The sequence below is a fragment of the Colossoma macropomum genome, unplaced genomic scaffold (genome assembly GCF_904425465.1).
Source record: "Colossoma macropomum unplaced genomic scaffold, Colossoma_macropomum, whole genome shotgun sequence".
NCBI classification, from domain to species: domain Eukaryota; kingdom Metazoa; phylum Chordata; class Actinopteri; order Characiformes; family Serrasalmidae; genus Colossoma; species Colossoma macropomum.
In genome coordinates, this window is record NW_023494805.1 from 28,408,114 (window position 1) to 28,435,474 (window position 27,361).

General features: G+C 38.5%; 2 protein-coding genes across 2 annotated transcripts; one reads left to right on the forward strand and one right to left on the reverse strand.

Moving 5' to 3' along the window:
* Positions 1-339: 339 nt before the first annotated feature.
* si:dkey-171c9.3 lies at positions 340-8,809 on the reverse strand. Its single transcript, XM_036597718.1, has 4 exons — positions 8,618-8,809; positions 4,804-4,884; positions 1,586-3,463; positions 340-924 (listed from the first exon to the last, which is right to left on the reverse strand). Exons 2-4 carry the CDS (start codon positions 4,882-4,884, stop codon positions 775-777), a joined length of 2,109 nt encoding a protein of 702 aa, XP_036453611.1. The 5' UTR covers positions 8,618-8,809; the 3' UTR covers positions 340-774.
* Positions 8,810-11,208: 2,399 nt separating this feature from the next.
* Positions 11,209-27,299, forward strand: ccnb3 (cyclin B3). Its single transcript, XM_036597777.1, has 12 exons — positions 11,209-11,375; positions 12,470-12,566; positions 12,659-12,742; positions 13,532-13,635; positions 13,783-13,903; positions 14,019-14,117; positions 14,586-14,678; positions 15,360-15,497; positions 17,238-17,393; positions 21,537-21,686; positions 22,968-23,098; positions 26,672-27,299. The coding sequence occupies exons 2-12, from the start codon at positions 12,492-12,494 to the stop codon at positions 26,736-26,738; spliced, it is 1,218 nt and encodes a 405-aa protein (XP_036453670.1). The 5' UTR covers positions 11,209-11,375; positions 12,470-12,491; the 3' UTR covers positions 26,739-27,299.
* The last annotated feature ends 62 nt before the right edge of the window (positions 27,300-27,361 follow it).

A 27,361-nucleotide genomic window follows, 5' to 3' on the forward strand; every position in this document is an offset into this window, starting at 1 on the left:
TAAATGTGTGAAATTCAAATCACTCGGAGCTGAACAACCATCTGCATCGTATCCTTGTTCTGTCACTCTTTATTAATGTAAGGTGAGGGTTATGTGGGCGGCCACAAGTTTGAGCAGATGTTCATCATGCTATTGGAGCTTGACTCTTGTTTCCTCCCAGTTGTGTCCAGATGGGTGTTGCGCTAAGCTGAGCCTGGCTCTGCAACTATCTTGCTATAATGGTCAAAGTTATAGCCAGGTTAAGAAGACTGTTTCTGGATCTCATTCCCCACCAACAAGCATACTGCTTGATTTATTTAGTTGTAAACTCTTAAAAAGAATGGTTCTTGGCTTAGTTGTAGGTTCTAGGGAAAACTTTATTTGTTGTAAAATGTTTACATCATGTGGACGTTCTTTAAACTTTCGCACTTGTACGCCTAATTTACAGAAAAACATCTACTGAAAGATTGTTTAGGAAACCAAAAGTGGTTCTCATATGGCATTGCTCCTAAGAACCCTGTTTGGCACCATAGCCCTAAGTTCTCATGTGCAGATTTCAGATGCGTATTAGCTGGTCTATGGGTCAGTCATCTCTATTACAACATCACACAATAATCCGTGACCATCTCAGCCTTGAATGACGTTCAGCTGTAAGCGTTTGACATCTGATGGGCATTTGTAAGTATTTGTGATTGATGTTCTGAGCATCTCTTCTACTACAAAATGTAACACAAACTGTTCCACACTTTTTGTTGTAGTCCAAAGTCTGTCTGTAGCAGGCTAAAGTTAACCCACTCAGAACAGTAGGTGCCCAAGGAGAGACCTGTCGCTCTTGCGGTGCCCTCTGCTGGCAGTCTGCAGATCTTCACAGTACTGGAGGAGAGATGTCATCAGGTTCCCCACCGTCCAGCCATGAAACTGAGCTTTCAGAGAGAGGCTGCCAAGCTGTGATGAAACACATGTTTTGTTAATATCTTGACAAGAACAAGGCTAGTACTCCAGAGGTTGTTTTTATTTTTTGTGTATTGTCTCTATTAGAGAAGCTTCTACAAATGTATCAGTATATGCAAGGATGAATTATTCTTTAGAAATCAATGTTACATTTTTATGTAATGGTAATCCAGGTGGATTTAAGTCCTAATATCCACATTTATAAATGTTTATGTTCAGCATTGACAGCCATGTACATGAAAATATCAGATATCCAGATCAACCCAGAATTCCCACATTGGTGCTTCCCTGTTCTTAAACTCTAAAGACATGTATGTGGGCTCTTCACTCTCATAATCACCTTTAACTTACCAAATAATTTATAATAGTCACTGAATAATAAATCTTTAGATTAATAACTGAATAATAAACAAACACTCTTAAATGGTTCTTAGCTTGGATGCACAGTTCAAAGAAAAACCTTAGAGCCTTCACATAACGCAGAGGTGCTTTGAACATTTATAAAACCTCACACTTACATATCTCACTACAGAATCATCCAATGAAAGGTTCTCTAGGGAACTAAAAGTGGTTCTTCTATGGCATTACTCCAAAGAAAATCTTCATTTTTAGAGTCTAGGGTTCAAGAGGCTAAAAAGGCTGAAATCTTCCATACCTGTTGTCGAACATGGTTGTCAGGCACAACAAGCTGTAACACTGAGATTCCAGCATGGGATGCTGCAGCCCAGATCAGGACACATTGTAACTCTTTCATATCTTGACACAATTCATCAGAAATTAAGCCCCTCAGAACAGCTTGTTCTGTGCTTTCCAGAGAGGCTACTGGTGAATGGAGCCTCTCTGAATCAACAGCCAATTGACTGCAGCTTAAGAGATAGTTGGAGGCTTCTTTTATGGAGCACTCAAGCACTTCATGGGCGATCTTCTCAGCTAAACAGTATTCATCTATTGCAGTCTCAGTTCTGGAATCAAGCATGCTGCAGTCATGCACTGATTCCCCATTAGAGCATTCAATGGATGTGGTTTGTTTGGACTTTGTGGTGTTCAGACACAAATTATGGTCCTGAACTTTTCGTTCTTCAGATGGTTTTGGTTCTGATGTTTCTCCCAGAAACTGTTGACTTGTGGCATGCTGTAATGCACCTCTTCCCAGCTCAGAGAAAGCCTGAGCCAGAGTGCTTGCAATTAGCCTGCCAGCCAAGGCTCTCAGCGCCTCCATATCAGAGACATCTGGACTTGACCTTGCCAATAAAGTGTCACCTAACGCTTGGGTTGTCTTCTCTGTGCTGGTCTCCAAACATGATTCCATTTCGTCAACTGAGTATGACAGGTGACTGTTTTGCTCCCCTTTTCTGCCCACTCTCTTGCTCTCCATCATCTCTGCTACAGAAATTATAATGATCTCCTCTGCCAAATGGTTGGCCAGGTGCTGCACATCTCTGACAGGTGTTTCTCGATTTATGTTGGTGGTGCTTGGTTGGGCCGTGGCGATGCAGTTGATGATATCTGCAGACAGCTGGGCTGCATAGTCTGACAATTTGGAAATCCCATTTTGAAACCTGCCTCCATCATCTGGTCCAATTCCATCCTGTTCCTCATCCAAGTCTCCGTGCTGTGAGCATGCTAGTGACAGGGATCGCATCAAGCGGACCATAAACTCTGATTTGTCTGCTGCAGTTTCTGTCATTTTGTCCCCTGATAGGGACTGTTGATCTTTAGGGGTTGGAGGAGGGGTTGAGGGCAGGAACTCCTTTGCTAGTCCTCCTTTCAGCTTCCTGGAGAAGCTAGCACGACTCTTCATCATCTCAGGGAGTAATGGAGTGGTTGGAGGGGCATCAGGGTAGTCGAGGGAGCCCATATTAGCCATATTATTCAGTGTGCTAGAGTATGTAGTAAAATCAGACTGGCGGACTGTAGAACATGGCTCATGAAAAGGTCTTTCATGGTTGTGTGTGCTTTCATTTCTCTCCGGCTTAGGATCTACTTCCATATCAGGCTGTTCCTGGTCACAGCAGTACATGGAAGAACATGGTTCACTGTGGAGATCACTAATGCCATCTTTTTCATCTGTTTGAACATCTGACAATTCTTCAGACTTGCCACCTGCGAGGCCACTATGCCTGGCTACCTCTTCCAATGCATTGCCATAGATCTCAAATGCTAACCTCTTAGCTAGCTTTTCCTGGTTGCTAATTGTCCACTTGGTCACTTCAGAGTGGTCAGTAACGTTACATATTTTATCAGGGTGGATCATCATTCCATCTTTATTGGATTGATTGTCTCTTCTCCTCACCGTTGTATCCAGTATGTCTCTTGATAACATCTCAGCAAATTCTTGAATGTTATGTGCCTGTACAGTCTGTACTGGCTTGGATTCTAGATGTTGACACCTGGATTCCATCTTCAGATCACATCTCCCATGCCGCAACTCATCCAAGCCACTACTATATGCCTCCAGTGTGAAGAAAATAGATGACTGGTCATAATCGGGTTGAGGGTATGACTGGGTATTAAGCTCCACTTCCACCGGATCCTAGAAGAATAAGGCGCTTGTTAATTAATAAATTATTCAGTTGCTTTCCAAAATCCAAGCATGGTCGGCAATCGACAGTGAGGCAGGTAAGTACACTCACACTGAATTTGAATGCAGCAGCTACACCTCCTACATAGTATAATTATGCATGACTTATTGTGTTAAATAGCCTGTTGCCTCTTGGTTTCAATGTAACACTTTATTTTATTCAAGTTATTGAATTAGGCAACTGATTTTTCATTTACAAATCTAATCTATCAATTTGGCCTAATAAAGAGTTTGCGAATGCAGACCACGCCTTGGTAAGTGAGATAATGAGAGGAGAGGAAATTTTGGGCTGGAGTTCAGTAAGGCTTCTGTGGATTTCGTGCGAAATTTCGTCACGAGTAGGAGGAGTGAAGAACTGGTATTTATAGGAAGCTGAAATTGGGAAGGAGGAGTTTAGGCGTGGTCTCTCCTCAAACTTCAGTTATGTCATAACTCCATCAAATAATGTGATTTATATTGAAACTTACAGAACCTAAGCTAACAGAAAGTACTAGACTATGCTATGTCTGTTTTATGTGTTCAATTAGACCACAAAATATAAGCTTCAGATGAAAACGGGGCTAAAAAATCAACCGAAGTGATCACCCATCAACCATTTTGGCTGTAAAGAAACTGAAACCAGGAATAGGAAAACAATCATGATCAGTCACTGTTGGAACACCTTCTATCTCTAAATTTTGACTTTATAGGAGGAAGAAAATATGTTCTTAATTTTTATATAAGTTAATGTTACAAGATTTAATTCCAAGTAAGTCTGGACTATTTCTGTTGGTACATTCATTATGAAAAGTTCACACTGTGAAAAAGGCAGCTGGTAATTTTAAATCATGTAGAAAAAAAAACACCAAAAACACAAAGGTTTTGCGCTGATAGTGACGCTATACAGTCATAAGCAGAAGAACATCCCTAATCAAATGACATGTTTTGTTGATGTTCTAACACATCCTTTAAAGAGAACAAAGTTAAATATGGCATTTTCTGCTCATTTTAGGGCACCTTTTTATTTTCTGAGTTAAACATATTGGACAAAAAAACATAAAGTGCTATAACTTTTGTGCAGGCCATATTTTATGTTTTATGTTTCCAGCATGTTAAATTCAACAAATGAACAGCAATTGTGCATTAAACTGTGCTGAAGTGTGTTCTTTGTAGAGGATGTGTAAACTTTTTTTACTTAGAAAATCTACAAAACATGTCCAGGGTGCCCTAACTTTTGCAAATGACTGTATATTCTTGAATTTTTTCTCATAAAATGTGCAGGCTATTTGGTATTTAAAAATCTTGACCCTTACCCATACATTAGATGTGTCAGTCTTTGGGTCAGTGGTCAGCTGGCATAGTTTCAGTCTGCTGGTCAACCACTCATCAGTCATCTATTAGAACAATAATACAGATTAAAACATGTTGCTAATAATATTTTAATGTTATTTTAAACTCGAGGTCTGGAGTTTTGGATAAACCAACAAATAAACTCACACCCCAGGGAAAATAGAATCATTTTATTGACTTATGATTAAAGATATCGATTATTCATCCTTATTAGCATAAAGGGCTGTTATAATTTTTATTAATAAGAAATTAGTCTGATATTTGTGTCTCGTGTAGTACTGTACAGTAATTTCATAATATGTAAGGCCAATTATCTGTGCAAGAAGCATTCAATAGTTCAAAACATCCCTAATATTACAATAAATACAAACAAACAAATAAACAAGGCATTATGATTTGATCTGACATTTCCAAACTTCTCCTTGAGGAAGTCCAGCATTTACAGTTACCATCCAATTTTTAATTTCAGGATAATTAATTGAGATGTATACAAAATTATTCAGAGTAGTTTGAAGTGAAATGCGCCATACTACAGTATCTTACTGATTTGTTATTATATGTGGTAGTGGCAGAATTTAGGGGTCATGATGTGTACAGCTCTAATACAGGCATTTGATTTGTTATCCAAAACAATCAGAATATTTATAAAGGTAAAATAAAGGTAATTCTGAACAAAATAAGAATTTTTCCTTACAACACCCTGCATGTACCTCTCCACTATGAACGTACTCTTAAAAAAATAAGCTTTAGGCCAAAAGCTTTTCTCAAAGCTATTGTAAAACAATGTTTCAGGCATTAGGCTGCATATTTATAATCATTTTGCATAATAATGTTCTGTGATGTGGCTTTTAGAGGCCTTTACCTTTACATGGTCAAAGTTTTATTACACATTCTATAACCTAAGAATAGTTCAGCCAGTTTGCATTCTAGTCCCTGTAAATACTGAGTAATAAGCCTTAGTATGTAATAAGACTGGGATTTTAGGGGGTTTAATGCCTTAGACTGCTGGTTCCTATGACTATTGACGTGTTCAATTCTTCTGTAATTTTCTCTAGAATGCAGCATCACACATCAGACCACCCTGAACAACTTTGTTTACATCTTAGCAATTTGATTATTCAAAAACTTTTGAAAAATTAAATTCCCTTTAAATCACATGAGCTAGTGATGGAATTAAACAAATGCATGCAATGGCTGGAGTGTACCAAGAAGTCCAGAGCCAAACTTGTCCCTGGCTAGTGTCTTCTAATAACCAAGATGTTGATAAATTTAAAAACAAATAATAATAATAATAATGATAATAATAACTTTAGAAGCAAAAAAATCTTACTTGTGTTTATTTGAATGTATTCTAATGTTATTTAGTGTTTTACTGGCAACAGCACATTTACTGCCACGAGAAATATTTTTAAACAAACTTTCTTGGCTGCCTAAAAATTTTGCACAGTACACTGTATTGTGTCACACTGTGAATGACAGTTCAACATAAACAGACTCTGAAGTTTTTGCCTTAACCTCATTCTTAATCATTAAAAAACACTGCAAAACTGATTATAGATCAGCACAGCAGGGAAGCTATTAGCAGCACGCAAAACCACAATTCATAACCGGATGAGTTGGCGTAGTTGCGAGATCTTGGTCATGTGACTGACAGGAAAGAACGTGGGTTTTAATGGCAACAGACGTTTCCTTTTGTTGCTGATTTGAGATCATCTAAGCTAGCGTTCTTTTAATAGGGACTGTGAAGGGGAAGCTGGTAAAAACGGAATTTGATGACACACTTTAAAATCTAGAAACTAGTTTCAATATTACCTTTTTATTTGGGATTCCAGAGATGTGTTACGTTGTTTACGGTGTTGTAGTTCCAGTGGAATGTTTACAGGTTACAGATAAACTTGGTGGGAGGTGGAGGGGGTGAATGGAAAGTGCAGTAAACCAGAAACATGATAATATGATATGTAACTCCTGCATGGCCTGGTTGAGTGGTTTCAAGAAGAGGCCCTAGATTGAAGTTTTCTTTTCTTCTAGCATGTAGAACACTGATCAGCCATAATATTAAAACCATTAAAAACAAATCCTTGTTTCTACACTCAGTGTCCATTTTATCAGCTCCACTTACTATATAGGTGCACTTTGTAGTTCTACAATTACAGACTGTAGTCCATCTGTTTCTCTACATACTTTGTTAGCCCCTTTTTACCCTGTTCTTCCATGGTCAGGACCCCCCAAAGGACCACCACAGAGCAGGTACTATTTGGGTGGTGGGTCATTCTCAGCACTGCAGTAACACTGACGTGGTGGTGGTGTGTTAGTCTGTGTTGCGCTTGTACAAGTAGATCAGACACAGCAGTGCTGCTGGATTTTTTAAACACTGTCCACTCACTGTCCATTCTGTTAGACACTCCTAACGTGTTGGTTCCCCTTGTAGATGTAAAGTCAGAGACAGTAGCTCATCTGTTGCTACAGGACGCTGTTGGCTGGATGTTTTTGGTTGGTGGACTATTCTCAGTTCAGCAGTGACAGTGAGGTATTTGAGAGCTCCAGCAGCACTGCTTTGTCTGATCCACTCAGACCAGCACAACACAAACTAACAACGCACCACCACGTCAGTGTCAGTGATGAGTCAATGATGGTCTGCCACACAAATGATACCTGCTCTGTGGTGGTCCTGTGAAGGTTCTGACCATTGAGGAACAGGATAAAAGGAAGCTAACAAGGTATGCAATACAATGAATGGACTACAGTCTGGAGCAGTCAAAATGGACAATGAGTGTAGAAAGAGGGATGTGGTTTTAATGTAATGGCTGATTGTGTACACTCAGATGGACCTTACAGCTGATGTGACCTCATTTTGAAATCTGGTGTAGGCAAAACAGCATAACAAGTTCTGATGGACAGCAGAGGCTTCGCCCAGAAAATGTGAGCGGTAGATATTCAGTTGTTTGCTTGTACAAATTATTACGGGTGGATTTATTTGGCAGAAGTGGCATGAAAAATGTGAAAAAGATCCTGAATAAGCCCTGTGCGATTCAGATGTTCCAAGGAGTAACAAAATACACATGTCACTGTGTTCTACCAAAGCAATATAACGCTCCTGATCGCCAAAAATGATGATATCAGGGATGTGGCAGTGCGTTCTTGTGTTGCCTTCTCTCTCTGTTTTTCTTTGTTCTTTAACACTAATGTTGTCTCGAGGCACACATATAAAGTTTATAAGGGTGGGGGCAAAACTTGAATCATATTCGCCCTTTCCTCTTGTGTCAAAATAAAGAAAAATGATTGGGAGAAATAAGAGATGGAATGGTCAAAGAATGTGGAGTGGATCCGAGACAGAAGAAAGTGTTTTTGTCTTCAGAAAAGATATATTGCGAGGACAGCTTGAAGGATTTTATGTAATAAAGACGCTGAGATGCAGAGATTACTGATCTAAACGGCTGTGGAAGGGGGAGTGGAGGGATGTTTGACGTGTGAACGTTCCCTAAAGGATCTGTGAAACGTCACAATAACTGGCTTTGAATGCAGACTGTCTGATCTAATCCACGGACATAATGAAGTTTAGAAGTTTAGAAGACAGTTTGAGATAAAAAAAAGTTCCCTCTTTGAAAATGCGAGTGGAACAGATATAGAGAGTCAGGGCCTACTGCAGTTCAGAGGCTTAGAATCAAGAAATAAAAGGAGAAAGACAGATGTTGGGAGTGATGATTAAAAAAGCTGATTAGTAGAAAGAGTTTGTAGAAGGAGAAAGTGAAAAAGACGAGTAATAAAACTGTTTCATACCTTCACCGAGTCCGAAAAGTTGAGTTTGGTGCTGCAGTAAGGCTGAGCGGAAGTGAAAATGATGGGGCTACAGTGGGTTTATGAGCCAGAATTTACTTCCTCTGTGTGTGTGTGTGTGTGTGTGTATTTCAGTGCATGCTCTGTTCATATGTAAACAGAGAGTGTGAGACAGCTGGAGAGAAGATTAATCTAGAATGCAAAAATAGAAGGTTGTGTATCTTTTGCCTGAAAACAAACAAACAAAACCTAATTTCTCACAAACACTTTCTGAGTGCTCTACCCTGTGTGAGTGTTCTAGTCCAAAAGAGAATAAGTACAGAGAATAACTGAGCTCAGGCTTCAGGGCAAGAAAGAATGAAGAGAGGAAATACGAGAGAGAGAGAGAGAGAGAGAGAGAGAGAGAGAGAGATAGAGAGAGAAAGAAAGAGAGAGAGAGAGAGAGAGAGAGAGAGAGAGAGAGAGAGAGACAGAAAGAAAGAAAGAGAGAGAGAGAGAGAGAGAGAGAGAGAGAGAGAGAGAGAAAGGAATGATTATTGGTTAGGCAGGAAAGACACAGGTCAGATATTTGGGATAATAAAGTTACATATACTGACTCAGAATTGGAGTTACAGCACTCCAGTACCTTATAGAGGGATCTTGAGGATAAAGGAGTGAGAACTGAAAGAGAGATCAGGAGAGGAATCTGGACATCAAAACAAGTAGTAAATGAATATTAACTTACAGGAGCATTTCAATGCTTTTTCAAAAATTCTGCATAATTCAATCATTGATGCATGAATGGTCAGAGTGGTTTGATGTGTAAAGAAACTTACCGACTCTGGTTTCTTTGGTGATAGGAACCAGAGATCATGATGCCTACAACGTAATAATGGCCATTTTATTTATGGTCCAAAATGACCGGTGAATCTACATGTGTCTTCTGAGATTTTATATGTAATGTTGATGATGGTAAATTAGTGGTAAACCTGAAATAAGTAAGTTTTCCTGTGACAATATGAAGGAGTCTAAGACAGCCTAAATGTGACCAGTTTTAGCTTCATCTTTACACAGCATTCCGAAACCCCCCCTTAAAATTTCCAGTCAATACAATCTTCCAAGCAGTTCCTTAATATCATCACATTACACATTTACAATTGATTAGAAAACAGAAGATAAGTTTCTCTAACAGCTTTCTATTGAGGCCAAGTAAGTAGTGACAATGACTCACTTATTAAAAATTCTGTCCAGAAAGTCTGATTCTCTTGAGGTAAAGCAAGTTCAGAATATGATGTGATATTTATGATTTTTGGTAAGTGGCAACCTGGGGAATGCTGGCCTTCCATATTAAAGGGCATTAAAAGGCTATATTTGCATATATTTTTAATATCCCAAGTGTCACCATAGACCAGCTAATTTCTAGAAATAATGTTCTAACATTGCCTGGATGTAGCTGTTTTTACAGCCTAAATAAATTAACAAATTCGTTATGAAACAACGAAAATTAAAACAATTTACCTTTTAAATCAGTTTACACCATTTGTGCATCTGAAGTCTCTGTAACTATGTTCTATAAGTGTAGTTTGTAACACAGTGTCCTCTGAACATGAAAGTGATTATTGATTTATTATTGGTTATTATTAAACTCCACTTAACACACTATAACACTGTTTGTTAGATATATAGATTGTATTTATTAGTTGGGCTCCATGTTTTTCTTTTTTTTTCACACTGTCTCAAAGTTCTAATTTTCTCAGTTTTTATGTTGTCTTTTGTGTGTAGTGTCTTTTCTTTTCTGTTATTCATGTTTTTACTTTTTTGTTTGTTTCAAAAACACCCTCCTTTCTTTTTTATGCGTTTACTGACAGTGGCTTATATGATTAACAAGGTTAAAAGGAACAGGGTTGAATTTTTTTGCATCAAATCACCAAATGCACAAAATATGGTTAACTGTCATCCGTGCTAATGTTATTAGTACATTAAGGACACTCTAATCATTTTCTTGCATGTTTTCAAGTATTTTATTTACTGTTAGTGTATAATTTGGATAACAGGCTTGTACTGTTAAAGTGACCTCATCAGTCAGCATCGCGATATCATGTAAATTAAAGAAATGTGAGAATGAGAGAACAAACTTTTCTTCTTCCCATGATCTTTGGGAAATTTGGATGAACAACTACATGTTGAACATGTGACTTTCAAGGTAAACTGCAGTTATAGTGGACTGGGACATGCAAAAATACTGTTTTCTAAGAGTTTTATGTATATAGTTAATTTAAGTTATTTACCTGAAACATGCACAAAGGTTTTAAAAATGCAAATGAATTTTAATTTGCTTTACATACATATTTTATAAATGTAATATCAGTGGAACACAAATGACGCACAGTTGTGTAATCAATCATTTTGTAAAGCACATTTTGTGTCTGATGATAATAATAATAACACACAGGGCCTCCAGTAGGAAAGCGGTGAGTGACAGACACGGCGTTTTTTTCTATTGGTTACTAGGGCTTTTGAAAATTCCATTAACCCCGCCCCTAGCAACGGCATCCTAGCCTGGCACTGATTGGTTCACTGGTTGCAGCTCTCGTCCAATCAGCGGATGTGTGCGGTTTTTGGATGCACGCTGGTGAGTGTGTACTGCGTTACAGCGAGGAGGCTTCTAACAACGTTTTTGTGGATATAAATACTTAGTTTGGGATCTGTGTTCATGTTCACGGACTGTTAGAGCTCTTTAAGTACAGAAGTCATATATCGAGTGTGTTTTCATTGGTCGGCGGTAAGTCTTCGACTCTTTGTGTTGTCTTAGCTTTTCCGTTTACAACAACGACACGGCTGAACTTTCTTCCTTCCTCTGTAGTGGAGCTAACTTAGCTAACTTAGCTCGCCGCTGTTAGCCAGGCCAGCGTTACTGACTGAGTTTGGGTGGATGTAAGTCTTAATTCACGAGGCTGAAGTTGGCTTCTTATTCGCCAGCTTCTTGTTTGAATTCTCCCGTTCCACCTTAAATGGTGCGGCAGTTACTTCTGGCGCCTGCAGCAGAACGTAGCTGCTGCACCATTTAAGGTGGAACGAGAGAGTTCGAATAAGAAGCTGGCGAACAAGACGCTGTTCTTTGTTTTGTGTGTAAATATGTGCCGTTTAATGCAGCCTGTGTTTAGCTCTGCGCTGGATATAAGTTAACCGGGTGCTGATTTGTAGCGAATGGTTTGAGTTCGTTAGCTACCAACGTTTGTTTTGAGTCGCTTGTTATGAGTGGCCCTAGTTGAGGAAGCATGGCCAGGTTGGTTGTTTAACTCAGGCAGGCTATCAGCTGGTGAGACATTCCTGCTGTAGGAAAACTGACTTTCTTAAGATCAGCTTTTCTTTGTTTCAGAGGAAATAACGTTAAAGCATGTCTCAGTATTGTATTACAGAATGACCTTTTTTTTTTATTTAATGATTTTTATTCTCACAGGTCCCCCTTAAGAGAAAGGAAAAGCTTAACATAAGCAATAACTGTAATAAGTTCCGGAGACGAATCAGAAAAGCACCATGTCTCTTACTCATGGTCACTGAAATGTTTCTGAGGCGTGCAATAAAGGTCTTGCGTTTTACTAACGTAGTTAAATGTTATGCAACTAGGATTGGGTTGAGATGAGTCACACAGAATAGTTATACTATATGTGAGTCAAAGTTGATAAAATATTCAAATATATTTCTAATATATTTTTCTCTGGCTTTTTGTCTGCTGCCAAGATGTTGCCTGCATGTCCATGGCTGCAGATGTCTTAACTTTTAAGTTAAAATATGCTAATCTTTCTCCAAAAATCCAGAGAACTGGCATAATAAATCAAGTTGATTGTTAACTAAGGTCTGTCATTTCATTATCAGGAGGAAGACGTAAAGAAAGAAAATGCCATTTTCGAGAGGAAAGAAACCAACGGTCAGCAAGATCCCAAAGCTGCATGTTAAGAGCTCAGAGAATCAGGTAAGCAAGCATTCTTTATTACAGTAGAAACATCATTTTCTCCAGCGATGATAAAACACATTTAAACACCCTAAAACCTGCCTGTGTTCCAGGAGGATGGCTCTCAGGTCAAGCGATCTACATCTCCTCCTCAAGGGGCTCCTAGGAAGAGGACTGCGTTTATCGACATCACCAATGTAAGTCTGATAGTCTAATGTAAACCCTTTGCCAGTGTGCACTGTATGCATGCCTCACTTGTCTTCATCTGCTTGACTAGGCTGTGTCTCAGTGTTTTTTGACTCTTCAGTTTGATGCTGATGAGGACAGTGTAAGGAGCGTAAGTGCCGATTGTGTGCCAGTTCACTATAATACTTGTTTGTTTAACCCCTTAACAAGCCATGGGCTGACCGACGGGCCCAAAGTTTTATTACCTAGGAATCCATTAGTTTTCATTGAAGTCCCTGTAGTTACTGAATAATATGCCTTTGTATAAAGTAAACCTGGATTGTTAAGGGGTTAAAACCAAGGGTGTCTTTGAGTTTTACAGACATTTGAACCTCTTCAATCATTTTTACAATAATGAACTATATAATTTGTACAAGGTTGCTCATATGGACTCTAACACAGCAGTTTCAGCTAGTACAAGGGGAAATATCACAATTTGTGGGTGGTTTGGTATCTGTTTTCCTTTTTCTCTTTTAATCACTGACACAAGTACCCATTGTACATAAGCACTGTCTTGAGGTGGATCCTGGTGAACCTGGGTTTCCTGCAGAGGTGCATTCATATGTTAATCATCATGATGGGCGCATTAACTGTGGTCTAACACCATTTGAACACTTGTTTGTTGTTGCCTGTTTTCTTTGTGTTGTGCTGCCTATAGATGAAGCAGTGTTTTAAGCAAGGGTCTTGGTTATAATCAACTTGCCTTTGGAAAAACTGTGTTAATGTGAACATTGTAACCCAAAGTTGTCTTTGCACTTAAGGCTCACAAGATTGAGATTAGCAATCCTATCAAGAAGAAAGGTCCAGTCAAGAAGGTACAGAAGACCACCTCAGTGGCTGCCAAGAATGAGGCCAACCTAAATAAGTAATTGTCTGACTTCCTCTTTAGTTTATTAAATTACATGGACACCTTTTTATTTTTTTTTCTATGTGTCCTGTGTAGCAGTGATTTACTTCATTTACTGTGTTCCTCCCAGAGAGTCTGGGGCCTAATCTTTGACTTTGTCTCCAGGTTGGCCTCGGTCACTTCTGAGGGTCAGTCTGAGGAGGCGCAGAAGGAAGCATCCCCGGCAGAGAAACCGGAGGAGCCCTTTCCCAAAGCCCCCCTTCCCCCACATTTGCTACCTCCACAGGTAAGGCCAGGGACAAGGTCTTTTCAAGGACCTTTTGTAATTGTCTGAGAAATTCAGAGGGATTACAAATTGTAGATTTACGAATATCTGAATCTTATTTACATTTTTTTTCCAGATACCCCCAGAGTTTGACATTGACTCTGATCCTTCAAATGACTGCACACAGACACCAGAATATGCCAAAGACATTTTTGACTACCTAAAGAACAGAGAAGTAAGTTATTGTATTGATCTTATTTTCTCATTTGAGAAAGTAACTGCTGACACTGGGGTCAGTAGTGTTAGTACTCTTACATGCAGGGCTACAGCTGTCGAATAATTATTTTTGTTATGTCAAATAACAAGCATTCATACACAAACATTTAATCGTAAATTAATCGTATGTGCAAATTTACGTGTAAGTAGTGATTTATAAAAAGTGAATTTGTGTAAGTGGGCATAGATGAACACAACTTGCCAACCTGATGTACGAGAAGTCCAAGTGCACTGCAGGCATTTGGGTATGTGATTTGTGAAGTTAATCCTATGAAAGTAGTGAACTCAACAACAAATTTAGAATAAAATTTATGTTTTTATGTTTTTTAAATGAACCCAAGGGTTTTTTTGTGGGGTGCAAAACAAACATCAGCTTATCTTGTATGTATTGTGTGTCTGAAAGCTAACCAATCATTGTCTTTTCCAGGAGAAGTTTGTATTGCATGACTACATGGACAGACAGCCAAATCTGAACCAGAGCATGAGGGCTATTCTAGTGGACTGGCTTGTAGAGGTGCAGGTTAGTGCTGGATGTTGTACTACTGTGATGTGTGGGTATAATGTTGATCTGTTCTCGAGTGGGGTGATGCTGTGCTGGGTATTAAACTGTTGAAAATCAGTCAGACCAACATACTGTAGTACATTTGAGAGAAGTGCAAACTGAAAGTTTGATCTGCCTTTAGTTATGGGTTTTCCATCCACTGTTTTCCTTCATAAAATCAAAAATGCTCACTAAAAACCTGTATGGAAAATCTCCAAAAGATTGATGAGATGGAGAAGTTGGTGTATTGATAAAAGAGAAAAGGAGAAACAGTCATGGAAGTCGTGAGCAAGCAGTGATTTAGCGTGAATGAAAATCATGTGTTTGGCTCTGTATCCTATGAGTACTGTTTGCTGCAGTGATATTCCTGGGGGTGGGCAACGGAGAAGTGGAAGAGTAACTTCAACCCTTATCAAAGGGACCGCTCTCTGGTCTACCTGGCATCTCTGAACTGTTGGGGCTACAGCTATGTACAATTGACAGAGGGCTGTGAAAACTGCTCTACCAAAAGCTAATAAAAGTTTATGTTCTTCCAATGTGTACACTGGGGACAGTTCTTTTAATGACTGAAATTTGCTTGAAATTTATGCAACATTTAAATGGAAATCCTGCTGATGTCTCTCTCTTTCTGTCTCTTTCTCTTTTTTCCTTTTTCTACAGGAGAATTTTGAGTTGAATCATGAGACACTTTACCTGGCAGTGAAGATGACAGATCATTACCTGGCTGTGGTTCAGGCCAGCAGAGAATCTTTACAGCTCATTGGCTCCACGGCCATGCTGCTTGCCTGCAAGTTTGAGGTGAGAGACGCACAAATGCACAATGTTTATTTATTGATTGATTAATGGATCTGGTATCAGCTATGCTAAGCCAGATCCTTTTCCTTAGTGTCCCTCCTTACTTTAGTCACCATCACAGAGATATCATAAACTGACATAATCCATAACTTTCAGCATTGAGGTACATTTCCAGAGATGAACATTGTGGTCTGAATATCCTCAGTGTGGAACTATGTTAAAAAGGAAAATGAAAACTTGTCCACATTGTCAGCGTTTTGTTGTATTCAAACTAGCCGGCTTTCATCTAAACACGGACAAGCATAAATGGCTTCTGGCTTAAATCCGGTAACATCCAGTTGAAAGCTGAGCAACAAAAGCTGGCTACTGAACATGTTGGAGCAATTTCAAGTTGTAGTCACAACGCTATAAAATAGTACATTTAAATTAAATAGTACAATAAAAGCAAAATAGAGTAATAAACATATGTTAGAAGATATGCTGTAATCTATTATGTTTACATGTGCCAAGTGATTTTACTGCAGCATTTTATTCATTTCTGTTTTTCATAAGTCAGTAAAAGAACCAAAATCGGTTTGGTTTACAGACGTGCTTAAAATGAAGTGATTTCACTTTAGCAATTTTTGGCAGCCTAGCCCATCTTGCCTGAGTTGTGTAGTTATATATCTATGAAGATGCAAATACTGGATACTACCAATCTGTTAAATTATTCAAGTATTCTGATTGTAGGAGTTCTTGAAACAGATTTAGTCTTTTTTTTTTATGTTTAAATATCATTATCATGTCATGTTTGCCAAAACCCATGCGTTGAATATTGGAAAATTGTGCCCATGTATCTGAAATTAACTTTTTTGCTCACCTGCAGAGTGGTCTGGTAGGTGATAAATCCTTCACCAACCTTTTAAAATGTAATTTGTTTGTTTGCTTTTAAACAGGCAGTCGTTCCAATGGCATGTATAAGGCTGTCACCATGGAATTTTAGCTGACCATTAATTGTTATACATAATTGTGATTTAATGATTTAAATGTAGCTTTTTTTTTATTCATTTTTTTGCAGCTATGAAAATGTGAGCCTAAAGTGGCTTAATTGACTGATTAGCCATCTTACTTGCTGGCTATGTTTACTGAGTGAGTAACACTGATTGTAATGTCAAATCAATACAACAGTGTCTATAGTTACACAGATTTATATGCCGAGTTAAGTAAAGCTGCATGTTCTTCACGAGTGAAAATAAAAAAAAAAGCATAAACACTGATTCTATCAGCTTACATGCTACAAATGTTAGAATTAGTTACATAACAAATGAATAAATAAACTAACATTACTCAGCACTTTTACAACAACCATCCAAACCGTCTTTCAATGCCTATATTGTTGAACCACTACCTTTTGCCAAAATCTTTTCTTCAACAGAAGTACTGACCTCTTTTACTGGTTGTAACCTTTCTTTCTGCCAATGGTGGTACCAATCGCTTCACGCCTTCAGAGCGTTGCATTGCAACCAGCTTCTATCATAATGTTTGGGTCAGTCGAAAATACAGTAGCAGAATCTTTTGACAGAGTAGGAGGGGAAAAGGTTAAATCTCAATGATTCCCTTGGAGACATTAAGGCTGTTCTTTTTGGTCACCAGAGTGGATGGTAGACTTCTGAAATGCACTTACCTAATGGAAAATCTACATGCATTTGGTGCTTGTTGGGTATTAAATTTGGATGTGGGCTTTTTTTTCTTTTTCTTTTTCAGGAACGGCTCCCCCCTTGTGTTGACGACTTCCTGTATATCTGCGATGATGCATACAAACGCTCACAGCTCATCACCATGGAAGCAAATATTCTGCAGGCGCTGAACTTTGACATCAACATTCCTGTTGCCTATCGCTTTCTACGGCGCTACGCCAAGGTGAGTAAACAGATCTAAAAATAAATGGGGAGCAGGCTCAGCCTTTTATAACACACAGCTAGAGTTGCGTATTTGTAGTATTAGCATGTAGCTCGTACTGTGTGTCAGCTGGATTGTGAGACAGTGACTGTTGAGTCTGTGTTTTGAAGATGGTTCAGTCTCTGAGTAAACAGCATAAACCTGTAAAGTAGCATTTGCTTTATTTCAGAAAATTTGCGGGCACGCCACTTTGTACAGAAGCAAGATTAAACTGTTCCAGCACTTTAGATGACCCATAAGAGACTCGATCTTACACTGTCTGGACAGTTTATATTAGGTACACCTACCTGCTACATGGGCTCACTGTCCATTTGATCAGGTCTGCTTAGCACTGAGAATGATCCAATACCCAAATACCATTGATAAACAAAGTAAAGGGAGCACTGACAAATAATGCAGAGAAACAGAGGGCTACAATTTTCAGTATCAGAACTACAAAGTGTGCCCACATGGTAAAGTTGACCTGATGAACACTGAGTAGATATAAGATGACTAGTGAGTGTGCATCCCAAACACTGTGTGGTTCTGATATGTTTTAACTAAAGACTGTATGATTCAAGAAAACCTGAAATACAGACTACGTTTTTTGCAATATTCTTTATGTTGAAATGGCAACAGGCTGTGATTGACTGCTCTTTTCAAGGTCAGTGCACTGCTGGATCAACAGTATAAAAATTTCTCTTTGTGCTTCTGCGGGTTTGCGTGCTGCACATCTCAACCTAGGCCAAAAAGAAATGTCTCCATTCAAGTAAATTGCCAAGGCAGGCTCAAAACCCACAATAATGTGAAAGCTTCTTAACACTGCATGGCTGCAGTTACAGCATTGGTCTCATTCTTCACTGGACATTTTTCAACTATTTTACTTGGAGTTCTCCAAATTTTAGTCAAAGCAGATTTCTAGCCCACTCTTCTGTGAGGTCAAGGGCTGACATGCTTTCTCCATGACACGTGTAGGCGATTGCTCACAGAAAGGCTGAACACACTGCTGCATTTTGCATTCATGACCTAACAGACACCCTTGATTAACTAGCAATGCTGCGTATTCACAGTGAGAGAGGAACGAAGTCATTCTTCCCACACAATAACAGCACAGCCAGCTGTACTCTCACAAACTCCCACCCACAGATGACTGTGGCATCACTGGGAGTCGAATTTGAGTCTTGGTGACAGAGCCCAGTTATGTAGTTGATGTAGGCGTATGTTAAAACCTATACACAGTCACATCCTCCTAATGAAATGAGATTCAACAGCTTCCTCATTGACAATATGCAAGTGAATGGGTAATGCATTCAGTAAATGAATAAAACTGTTTTTCTGACTGAATACAGCCGTTTCCCAGTTTTGACATGTGTTACTCATCTATGAGTGGAAATATGAAAAGCAAATGTCTTCATATGAAGCAGTTTTTTTTTCATATGGATGACTTCCCATTCAAAAAAGTAAGGCTCCGTTCTCGCTGCTCAAAACAGCTGTTTGAAAAAGTGATGCAAACTAAGGTGAGAGAGAGAGCAGAGTTGGAGTAGAGCAGTGCTTGTAAAGATCTTGGTGTCCGGATAAGGAGGGATGATGGATGAGAAGAGTTGTTGACAGACTTGCACTTACCCTTAACTGACTCGTTACTCAACTCAGACTTGACTTAAGACTTGTGAAAGTTCAGCCAGAGGAAAAACACGAACAAAGCAGATTAAATTAGGACCATCAACGTTAAAGGAGCAGAGTGTTAGATTTAGGGGGATCTTTTGGCAGAAATGGAATATAGTCAACAAAACTCTTTTCATTAGTGTATAATCACCTGTACCTACGAATCATTGTGTTTTCGTTAGCTTAGAATGAGCCCTTCATATCAAAGGAGTATCTACATTGGAGCGGATCCTCTTCAGACATGTTGCACTGCCATGTTTCTGCAGTAGCCCATAACAAACAAACCAAACACTGGTTGTAGAGAGTGCCTTTCATGTTTTTTAATTGAAGCTGCTACTGGTGCTGACTAATCATTTTGTGTTGTGATAAGTTTGAGAACCCAAATTATTCACAAATATAGGATCATACTTATTATTTAGCACAAAAAAAACAATGGTGGGTCAATCCTCATCGTCAAAGAAGCAAAAACATGAAGAAGCAAAATAAAATCAGGATGGGCGATGGCAGAAAACATGACGTCCACGGTAGGTTCTACGACATGCTTGGAAAGGGAGGGGTGAGGGCACGGTATTCAGTTGGTTGCAGCCTGAAACTTCGCTGCTAGATGGGGCTAAATGTTACACACTGCTCCTTTAAGGCAGCGCTATGTAACATATTTTGTTAAAACTGAAAGAAGTAGCATTACTGAGTATGGAGAATAAGAACACACTAAAATATGGTGTGTGTGTGCACCGCTGCACGTCCTCCTGTAAAGCATACAGTTACATATTTCTCTAAATCCCTAACTCCTGCATAGTGGTACTTTGTGAATGCACAAAACCTTTCATTCCCAACCTTACTTGTGTGACTTTGTGCATGACCGTAGCAAAACTGACAAGCAGTCATTACTGCAGTAGCATTTGCTAGCAGCGGCAACAAATGGCAGATTCAGTATGGGCTGAAATAATGGCTTTCACTGTAGACAGTTTTTCATTTTGATGGACAGAATGAAGTGCTACATGCAAAAAATTAGGTATTTAAAACCAAGAGGAAAAAATACTTGGAAGGGGTTTGGCTAGCAAGTATGTTGGCTGACGCAATAGCTAATTTAGCTGAATTGTCAGCTAATCTAGCCAAAGTTTACAGAAAAAAAACTTACAGATCACATTGCTTTAAAACTAATGCCGACCTTACACCAAACGACTTTTCAAATTTCCAGTATCGGAATAAAATCATGAGAGTCTTGCTAGAGTTCACATCACCTCTATCATGTAGTGTACGTGTTTGTTAGTCTTTTTCTCGTCTTGACGCTGAGAGCGAGCGCATGCGTGAGTGCCTGAAGTAATGTAAGGAAATGCTCAAAGGACTTTTAAAAATGATGCTTTCTGTTACATTTGTTTATTTTGTTTGTTTCTTTTTTTTATGGTTTAGTTCATAATATCCAGTCAACAGTGCTGAATCGCTGCATGTTTTGTTGTGTGAAATCTTTGTTAAGTAAAAAAAGTAACTGCACATTTTACAGGTTCATTTAAAAATTCTGGGTGATGATCTGTCAGAATATACAATATCCCAGATCTTTACACCAAGGTATAAGCTAAGGTATCTTCCCATTTGTACTACTACAGAGTGGAGAAGGAAAGGGTTTCTCTTCTTGTCAAGTTTCACCGGGTGCATGATGGGAAATAATCTCAAAAATCTAGTTGCGGTCTTGTAAATAGTGACGCTGCAAGATTCCCAGTCTTTGCAAAATCAGTCTGTGACTAAAAACCCTGAGACATTGTCTCTAGATGTGAGAGTGTGTCAGACTTTAGTCTTTCAAAAGTCTATTCAAAGTCTTCTACTGTATGTTTAGCATAACTGAAACTTGAGCTGCACAAGATATTATGCTAGATATTATTAGCTAGCATAGTTGCTGTACAAACAACAGTGGCTAATTAAAACAATAGCCAACAGTAGCTACTCATAATAGCAAACATAGTAGTTAACAATAGGTAACAGTCACAGTATGAACAGCAGTAGCTAATTATAGAAGTAGCTAATTTTAATAGCAAAAAACAACAGCTGAGTTAACTAATGTCAACTAGTCTAGTCAGTGTTTTTTTAAGTTACTGATGATGCAAAACTTGAGCTGGATTAGCTATTATGCTTTCTAGCTTGCATAGTCTCTTTACAAACAAACCTCTTCAGTCCTTTTCTAGACTGAAAGTCTTTTACTAAGGATTTTTATTTATATAATGCTGTGCCCGCAGCTAATAACAAGACTAAACTACAATTCTTTTCTGAAGACTTTGACTTGTGTTCACACCCCAGATGTGAGAAACTTAACTGGAACTCGCATGAAGCGACTCCTGAACGTCTCTGGTGTTTGTCCTCTGTCCTCAGAAGGAAGTCTTCTGTCTTCCTCTGGGACTGTAAGCTGGCTTTGCAGTAGCTGTTGGAAATTACCATGTTACTGAATGGTGTACGTGCTTCTCCTGTGTGTAGTGTGTTAATGCCGGCATGGACACGTTGACTCTGGCCCGGTTCATCTGTGAGCTCAGTCTGCTGGAGATGCAGTTCGTCCCAGTCCGAGCGTCTCTGCTGGCCTCTGCTTGCCTGCTCATAGCTCTGGTTACCAAGGACCTGGGGGGATGGGTGAGTTTGTTTGTGCTCTTTCAGCACCTTTCAGACTATCACATCTCAGTTCTCTTACTCAAAGCATGCACCTTAATGCTATACAAACTGTTTATGCTGCTGTTGTATTCCCACAGAATGGTGGTGTTTGGTGTTAATCAGCAGTCTCTGCTGGGAGGCACTGTGTACTGATGTAGAACTGAATTAGTCTGACCCTAATGAAAAGTTGTTTATATTAACTATCATGAAGCTGTAATGTATGGTAATTTCAGATTCCTCTAGCACTGAGACACACATGCAGGGCACCCAGTCAATGACTGTTTAGCTGCTTCTTCTTTTCTTACGGCAGCAGCTGTGACAGTTTAGTGAATGAAAGTGGTGGACTGCTAAATGTTGTGTGTGTGTGTGTGTGTGTGTGTGTGTGTGTGTGTGTGTGTGGTTTGTATTTTTCTTTAGTAAATTGCTTGTGTGCTGTGAGCTTTCAGATTTGAAGTAGAGGTGAAAGGACCAGATCAGCACCAAAAGATAATTAGCTCATACATACACGAGCGCTCACAGACTAACCTCTCTCTTTTTTCCTTGTTGGATTTGGAATCAGCCAGCTTGTGATTGGCAATCGGCCAGTTTATTCAGATTAATTCTGCCAATCTGTGTTGTGATTTTATAATGTACATAATGTGTACATAAAGCCAGGACCACATTGATTGATTGATTGATTGATTGATTGATTGTTGTTGTTGTTGTTGTTGCTACTTTGGCTGCTAAAATAACTTGAAATTACAGGTGGCATTTTAACAATATATAATTTATAGTTTAGTGTGTAATTCATATAATGCACCACTCTTCCATATAGAAGTCCTGAGTTTTTTATTCCTCTTTAGTCATCACCACCACCTCCTAGCACAGCCTGTACTGACATTTTCTATTGTGTTTTTGAGTGTCTTGTTTATTTATATATTGTGAGAGTTTCATTAAATGGCAGTATTTCATGTAGAAAGCAGCTTTTGTGCCCACGAGCATAATGCTTATTTCAAATGCACGTGCCCTTCAGAGTGTTCAGAGGAGCATACATATTCATATATAATTTTCATATCAGTGTGTTCATTTAGCCTGCAAAAAAGTCAATTAAAAATGTAAAAATAAAGGTAAAAGGCCATCGAAATTGGCCCAAAAAGGCATGATTGCTGCATCCTTAGTATTTGTGAACAAAGCTTATGTTATGTGTAGTAGCAAAATGGCAAAGACTGTTTGATGGCAACAAAAATTGTTTGGTAATATCACAAAACTTGCTCTCCCATTCAGAACCCATGCCTGCAGTTCCATTCGGGCTACAGTGCAGAAGATCTGGCGCCCGTGGCCCGAAAACTCCAGCACATGCTGAGCAGCCCCCCCGACAGCAAGCTCGCCACCGTCCGGAGCAAGTACTCCCACAAGTAAGCCTGCTCAGTGATGTCAGTGTTTTCATCAGCTAGGCCTTAATGTCTCAAAGGAGCTTTTTCATACCGATTGGGCCCATAAACTGTTTCTAAAACAGAACGTAATTGTGTTTTAGTAACACTTAACATTTAAACATCATTTAGTAGGATGTAAACATCAGCTAGTTGATACGGACTGTGAACTGAACTGTATAACACTTTTTTAACTACTTAACTACTTGGCAGTTGAGGTGTCAGCTAGTTAATTAGTTGTGCACTGAGGTCAAAGAGTTAAAATGAAATTAAGAAGAATGAAATTGTGTTCTCAGTTTTTCATATGTTTCAGCTACAGATGCACACAGGCATTCAGGTACTTGAGTGCTTGGTTGATCATTCGAGGTGCCACTGTTTAAATACTGCAAGTATTTGTGTGTTCGCTTTGTAGACAATTGGTTAGTGTTTGCTCATGAGCTTATTTATACTTATAAAATAGGTGAGTTTTAAGATGTGCCCAGTTCTTTACCAGACCATTTCACAGAAACAATTGCAGAACTGTAAGTGAATATTTTGTTAGTTTCCTATTAGTCTTTCTAAAATCTGTCTTGCTGTCTCATTCTTTGGCATTGTGTAAGGCTGTGGAGGCAGTTCTTATGCCGTCAGGGCGTGAAGCTGTTAAAATAGTATGTGTTAACAAGTAAACACTTTTTCAGACTATATAAATACCATCTACATGACCTGAGTAGTTGACACTAAACTGTTTGAATAGCTTGTGTGTAAGTAATTAAATGGAATACCTGCAGTCCAGGTTATGCTTATAAACCCATTATAAACTTGTCAGTGGGTTTTGTTTGTCCTTTACAGCTTGCACTACTTCTTTTGTCATCTTTTCGTAAACACACACTGTGTGAGAGAGAATGTGTCCTCTCACCTCTCAGTTATCTCATTAGAAACAAAAGGGATGGAGGGGAACATTTCCGATTTCTGCAAAAGTTACTTTTCTGTTCTTGACTTGTCAGCAGTGAGGCCAGTTGTAGTCCATTGTGTGTGTGTGTGTGTATATTGTCATTAATGTAACATTTAGTAGACTAGTAGACGATTATTAATCGTCATTATCCGTAACTACCCCACCATCCAGAATATGAGAGATGCAATTACTGCACACTTTTTCCTTTATATGTGGATGTGCATTAGGCTGCTCAGCATCAATAATCTGTTCCATCATTGTGGTAGACTACTGTCTGTCATAGTCCTTACAGCAGAATGTAGCTGAAAGCTATGCTGATTATAGCTCTCTTTTAGCATGGTGATTTCCAACACTATGTGCTGAAATAAGGTGGAAATGTGACAATGCAAATCTGATGCAACACATTGTCATGTTTGAGCCCATTTTATTCAAAGCGTGTCTAAATTCTATCCATCTACGCAAAGCAATTTCAGCAAAATACTGCTGTAAATTGGTATAAAATGCAGAGCTGTTAATAAAAAACCTGCACTAAAGATTGCAAAACCTTTCTTAAAATACAACAAAGTTGTTAGAGGGCCACAACTGAAAAGATGAGTGTTTTCCCTCGTTTTACACTGTGAATCTCACAAAAGTCTTGCTAATTAGCTGATGAGTTGAATTAGGTCTGTTTAATATGGATGCACAGTGATATCAGAATCATCGGTATTGGCACATAATTGCATAGAAAATTAACAGCATTGGGGCAGATTTGACTAAGATTTGACTGATAATTCAGACTGATAATTGAAACAGATATTTGATGATGTGTTTGTGTTATGAAAGAGGTGACACTGGGCTGCTGTTTGCCGTTTATTCATAGTCTTTGTAGCCTAACACAAACAAATGTGACTAATCCAGGTAGATGTAGCTCCAATTTCTACATTTAATAAATGTTTATGTATTAGCCTCAGCACATAAGTGAACAGAAAAATGTTGAGTGTAAGCAACAAAATGTCCTGTATTGGTGCATCCCTTGTGTTTTATAAGGTACAACACTAAACTCTGCAGAGCTGTGGCCCATATTTACACTTTAAACCTGGTCTGTTACCAGCATACCATTAATGTTGAGGATTTGTGTCATTCACACTTGCAGCCCTTAAATGGTATTTTACCATTGAGGCATACATTCACTTTGGCTATGCAGGCCCTGTTAAACAGGATGAGATGTCTTCAGTATGAATGCCTAACAGGTTCTTTGATCCTGAATCATGTACAAAATGTTTCTGCCAAGTTTTTCACATGCAAAAACTGAAAATGCGACTATAAAATCAGAAGCTTCACAGAAATGCTACACTTGGCCGGCCATGCTGCTTCACTTCTGTGCTGTATCAGCCATGCATACTTGAGGGGCAGATTTTTGCTGTTTATCTCAAATGCCTCCACAATCATACACATAATACAGCACCATCATGTTTTTCACTTACGAAAGCTGAAAACTCAACTGTGGCAACAAAAGCATCACAGAAACAAGGCATTTCACCAGCCATAATCAAGAAGTCATTGTCTTTCCTAGTAATATGTCGGCTTCTGTTCATGCATGAGCCCTCACAGTAATTTTGTGGTATTTGTACAAGGTCTCATGCAGGTAAAGCACTTTCCTGTTTAATTATCATCAAACTTCTGTGTAAAGGTGCATGTGTGAAAATGGCTGAATTTGTTAGAAGTAGGATCCATCAGTTAGATTTTTGCATCATAGGTCAGTGTTAAATGCTATAAAATGGTAATTTAAAAAAATAGGCCAAGAAAAATCACTATCACGGTCACAATATGCATACATTAAAAATAAAGTGAAGTATTAAAGTAATGGGCAGAGTTAAAGTGATTGACCTTGTGCCTGTGATCTTTTGAAAATACAAATATCAGTTCAGATTAAAGTATCAACCAATACACAATAAAAGACTTGTTTATATATATATATATATATATATATATATATATATATATATATATATATATATATATATATATATATATATATATATATAAAAAGAGGGGATCGGGCCTGCCTAGGCATCATGTGTCTTTGACATGATTAAAACAGAGCATAGCAGAGCATAAAGACATAGCTAGTAAGTAACTAGAAACTTGCTGGAAAAGGAGACTAAACAATAAAATGACTTGCCATAAGTACAGCTGTAAATGTATAAATGTTCTGGGTGTTTCTACAAGCAGGCCAACCAGTTTATCACTAAAATTAGGGCTTGATGTTTATGCTTCTTATGTTCTTTAGGTTTTGTGTCCACAAGCACATTTATTTGTCTATTCAGACAAAGTTTAAAGTTTTAATGATCATTCTTTGCAGTATGTTCGATAATGACTTTGGAATTTGTATGTTAACCTCTTAAATCTTAAAACCTCTCAAACTGAGTTGACAAGGCTGTGACCATGATTTGATGTTCCTCAGTGACGTTTCCTCACTGAGTTTCATTCATAATTAACTTTTCTCTGCCCCTTGCAGATGTCTGGAATTTTTCAGCTCTTTGCAAGTGAAGCAGTTCATTCATATTTCAGTGCCCCAGATGACAGTTGACATGTCATTTTGGATCTTTTTCGCTTGTTTTTAAATATCCAATTTGTTTTTCTGGCAGGGTTTTCTTTGAAGTCGCTCTGATGCCTCCTGTGAGCATGGAGAAGCTGGAGATGTTTCTGAAGTGAGCAGAAGAGGAAATAATCTTTAATCTATAAACCATGTAAATATTTGTATTTAATATTGTATATCACTCCTGTTTTAAAATAAAAGTCTGTTCTGTTGTGTATGTGAAACGAGCATGTTTTAAGATTTTGTGTGAAGTATTGTAAATGGACTTTTTAGAGAGGTTTTGAACCAAAAAAGAAACGTGTGACCTCAGTGTGACTAAAATACGTGTTACAGAAGCTTCTCCGAGGTTGTTGAAGAAGACTTTGAATAATGTTCTTAAATTTGATATTAAACCATGTTATTAAACCATGTATACATATGTCTGTAAATATTAGTTATATATTTTTTCCTCCTCAGTATTGTACCATCCATGTTGTGCATTGGATGTATTTTTGCAAAGCTGTGTAAATGCTATTTTTAATTGGTGGCATTTGATTAAAATATTAATGTTTCTTAAGTTTATGGTGGTTGGTCTAATTTAAAATTTTCTCAAAAAGGTTGAATTTGAAGAGAGCTTTGTAGGTACACAACTGTTCCTAGATTGCAGTTCCATGAACTAACCATAAGAGGGCAACCTGTTTGCAAATGAAGTTCTTGGCCCATGACCCTCACTGTTACATCCTTGCTCATACTTGAGGTC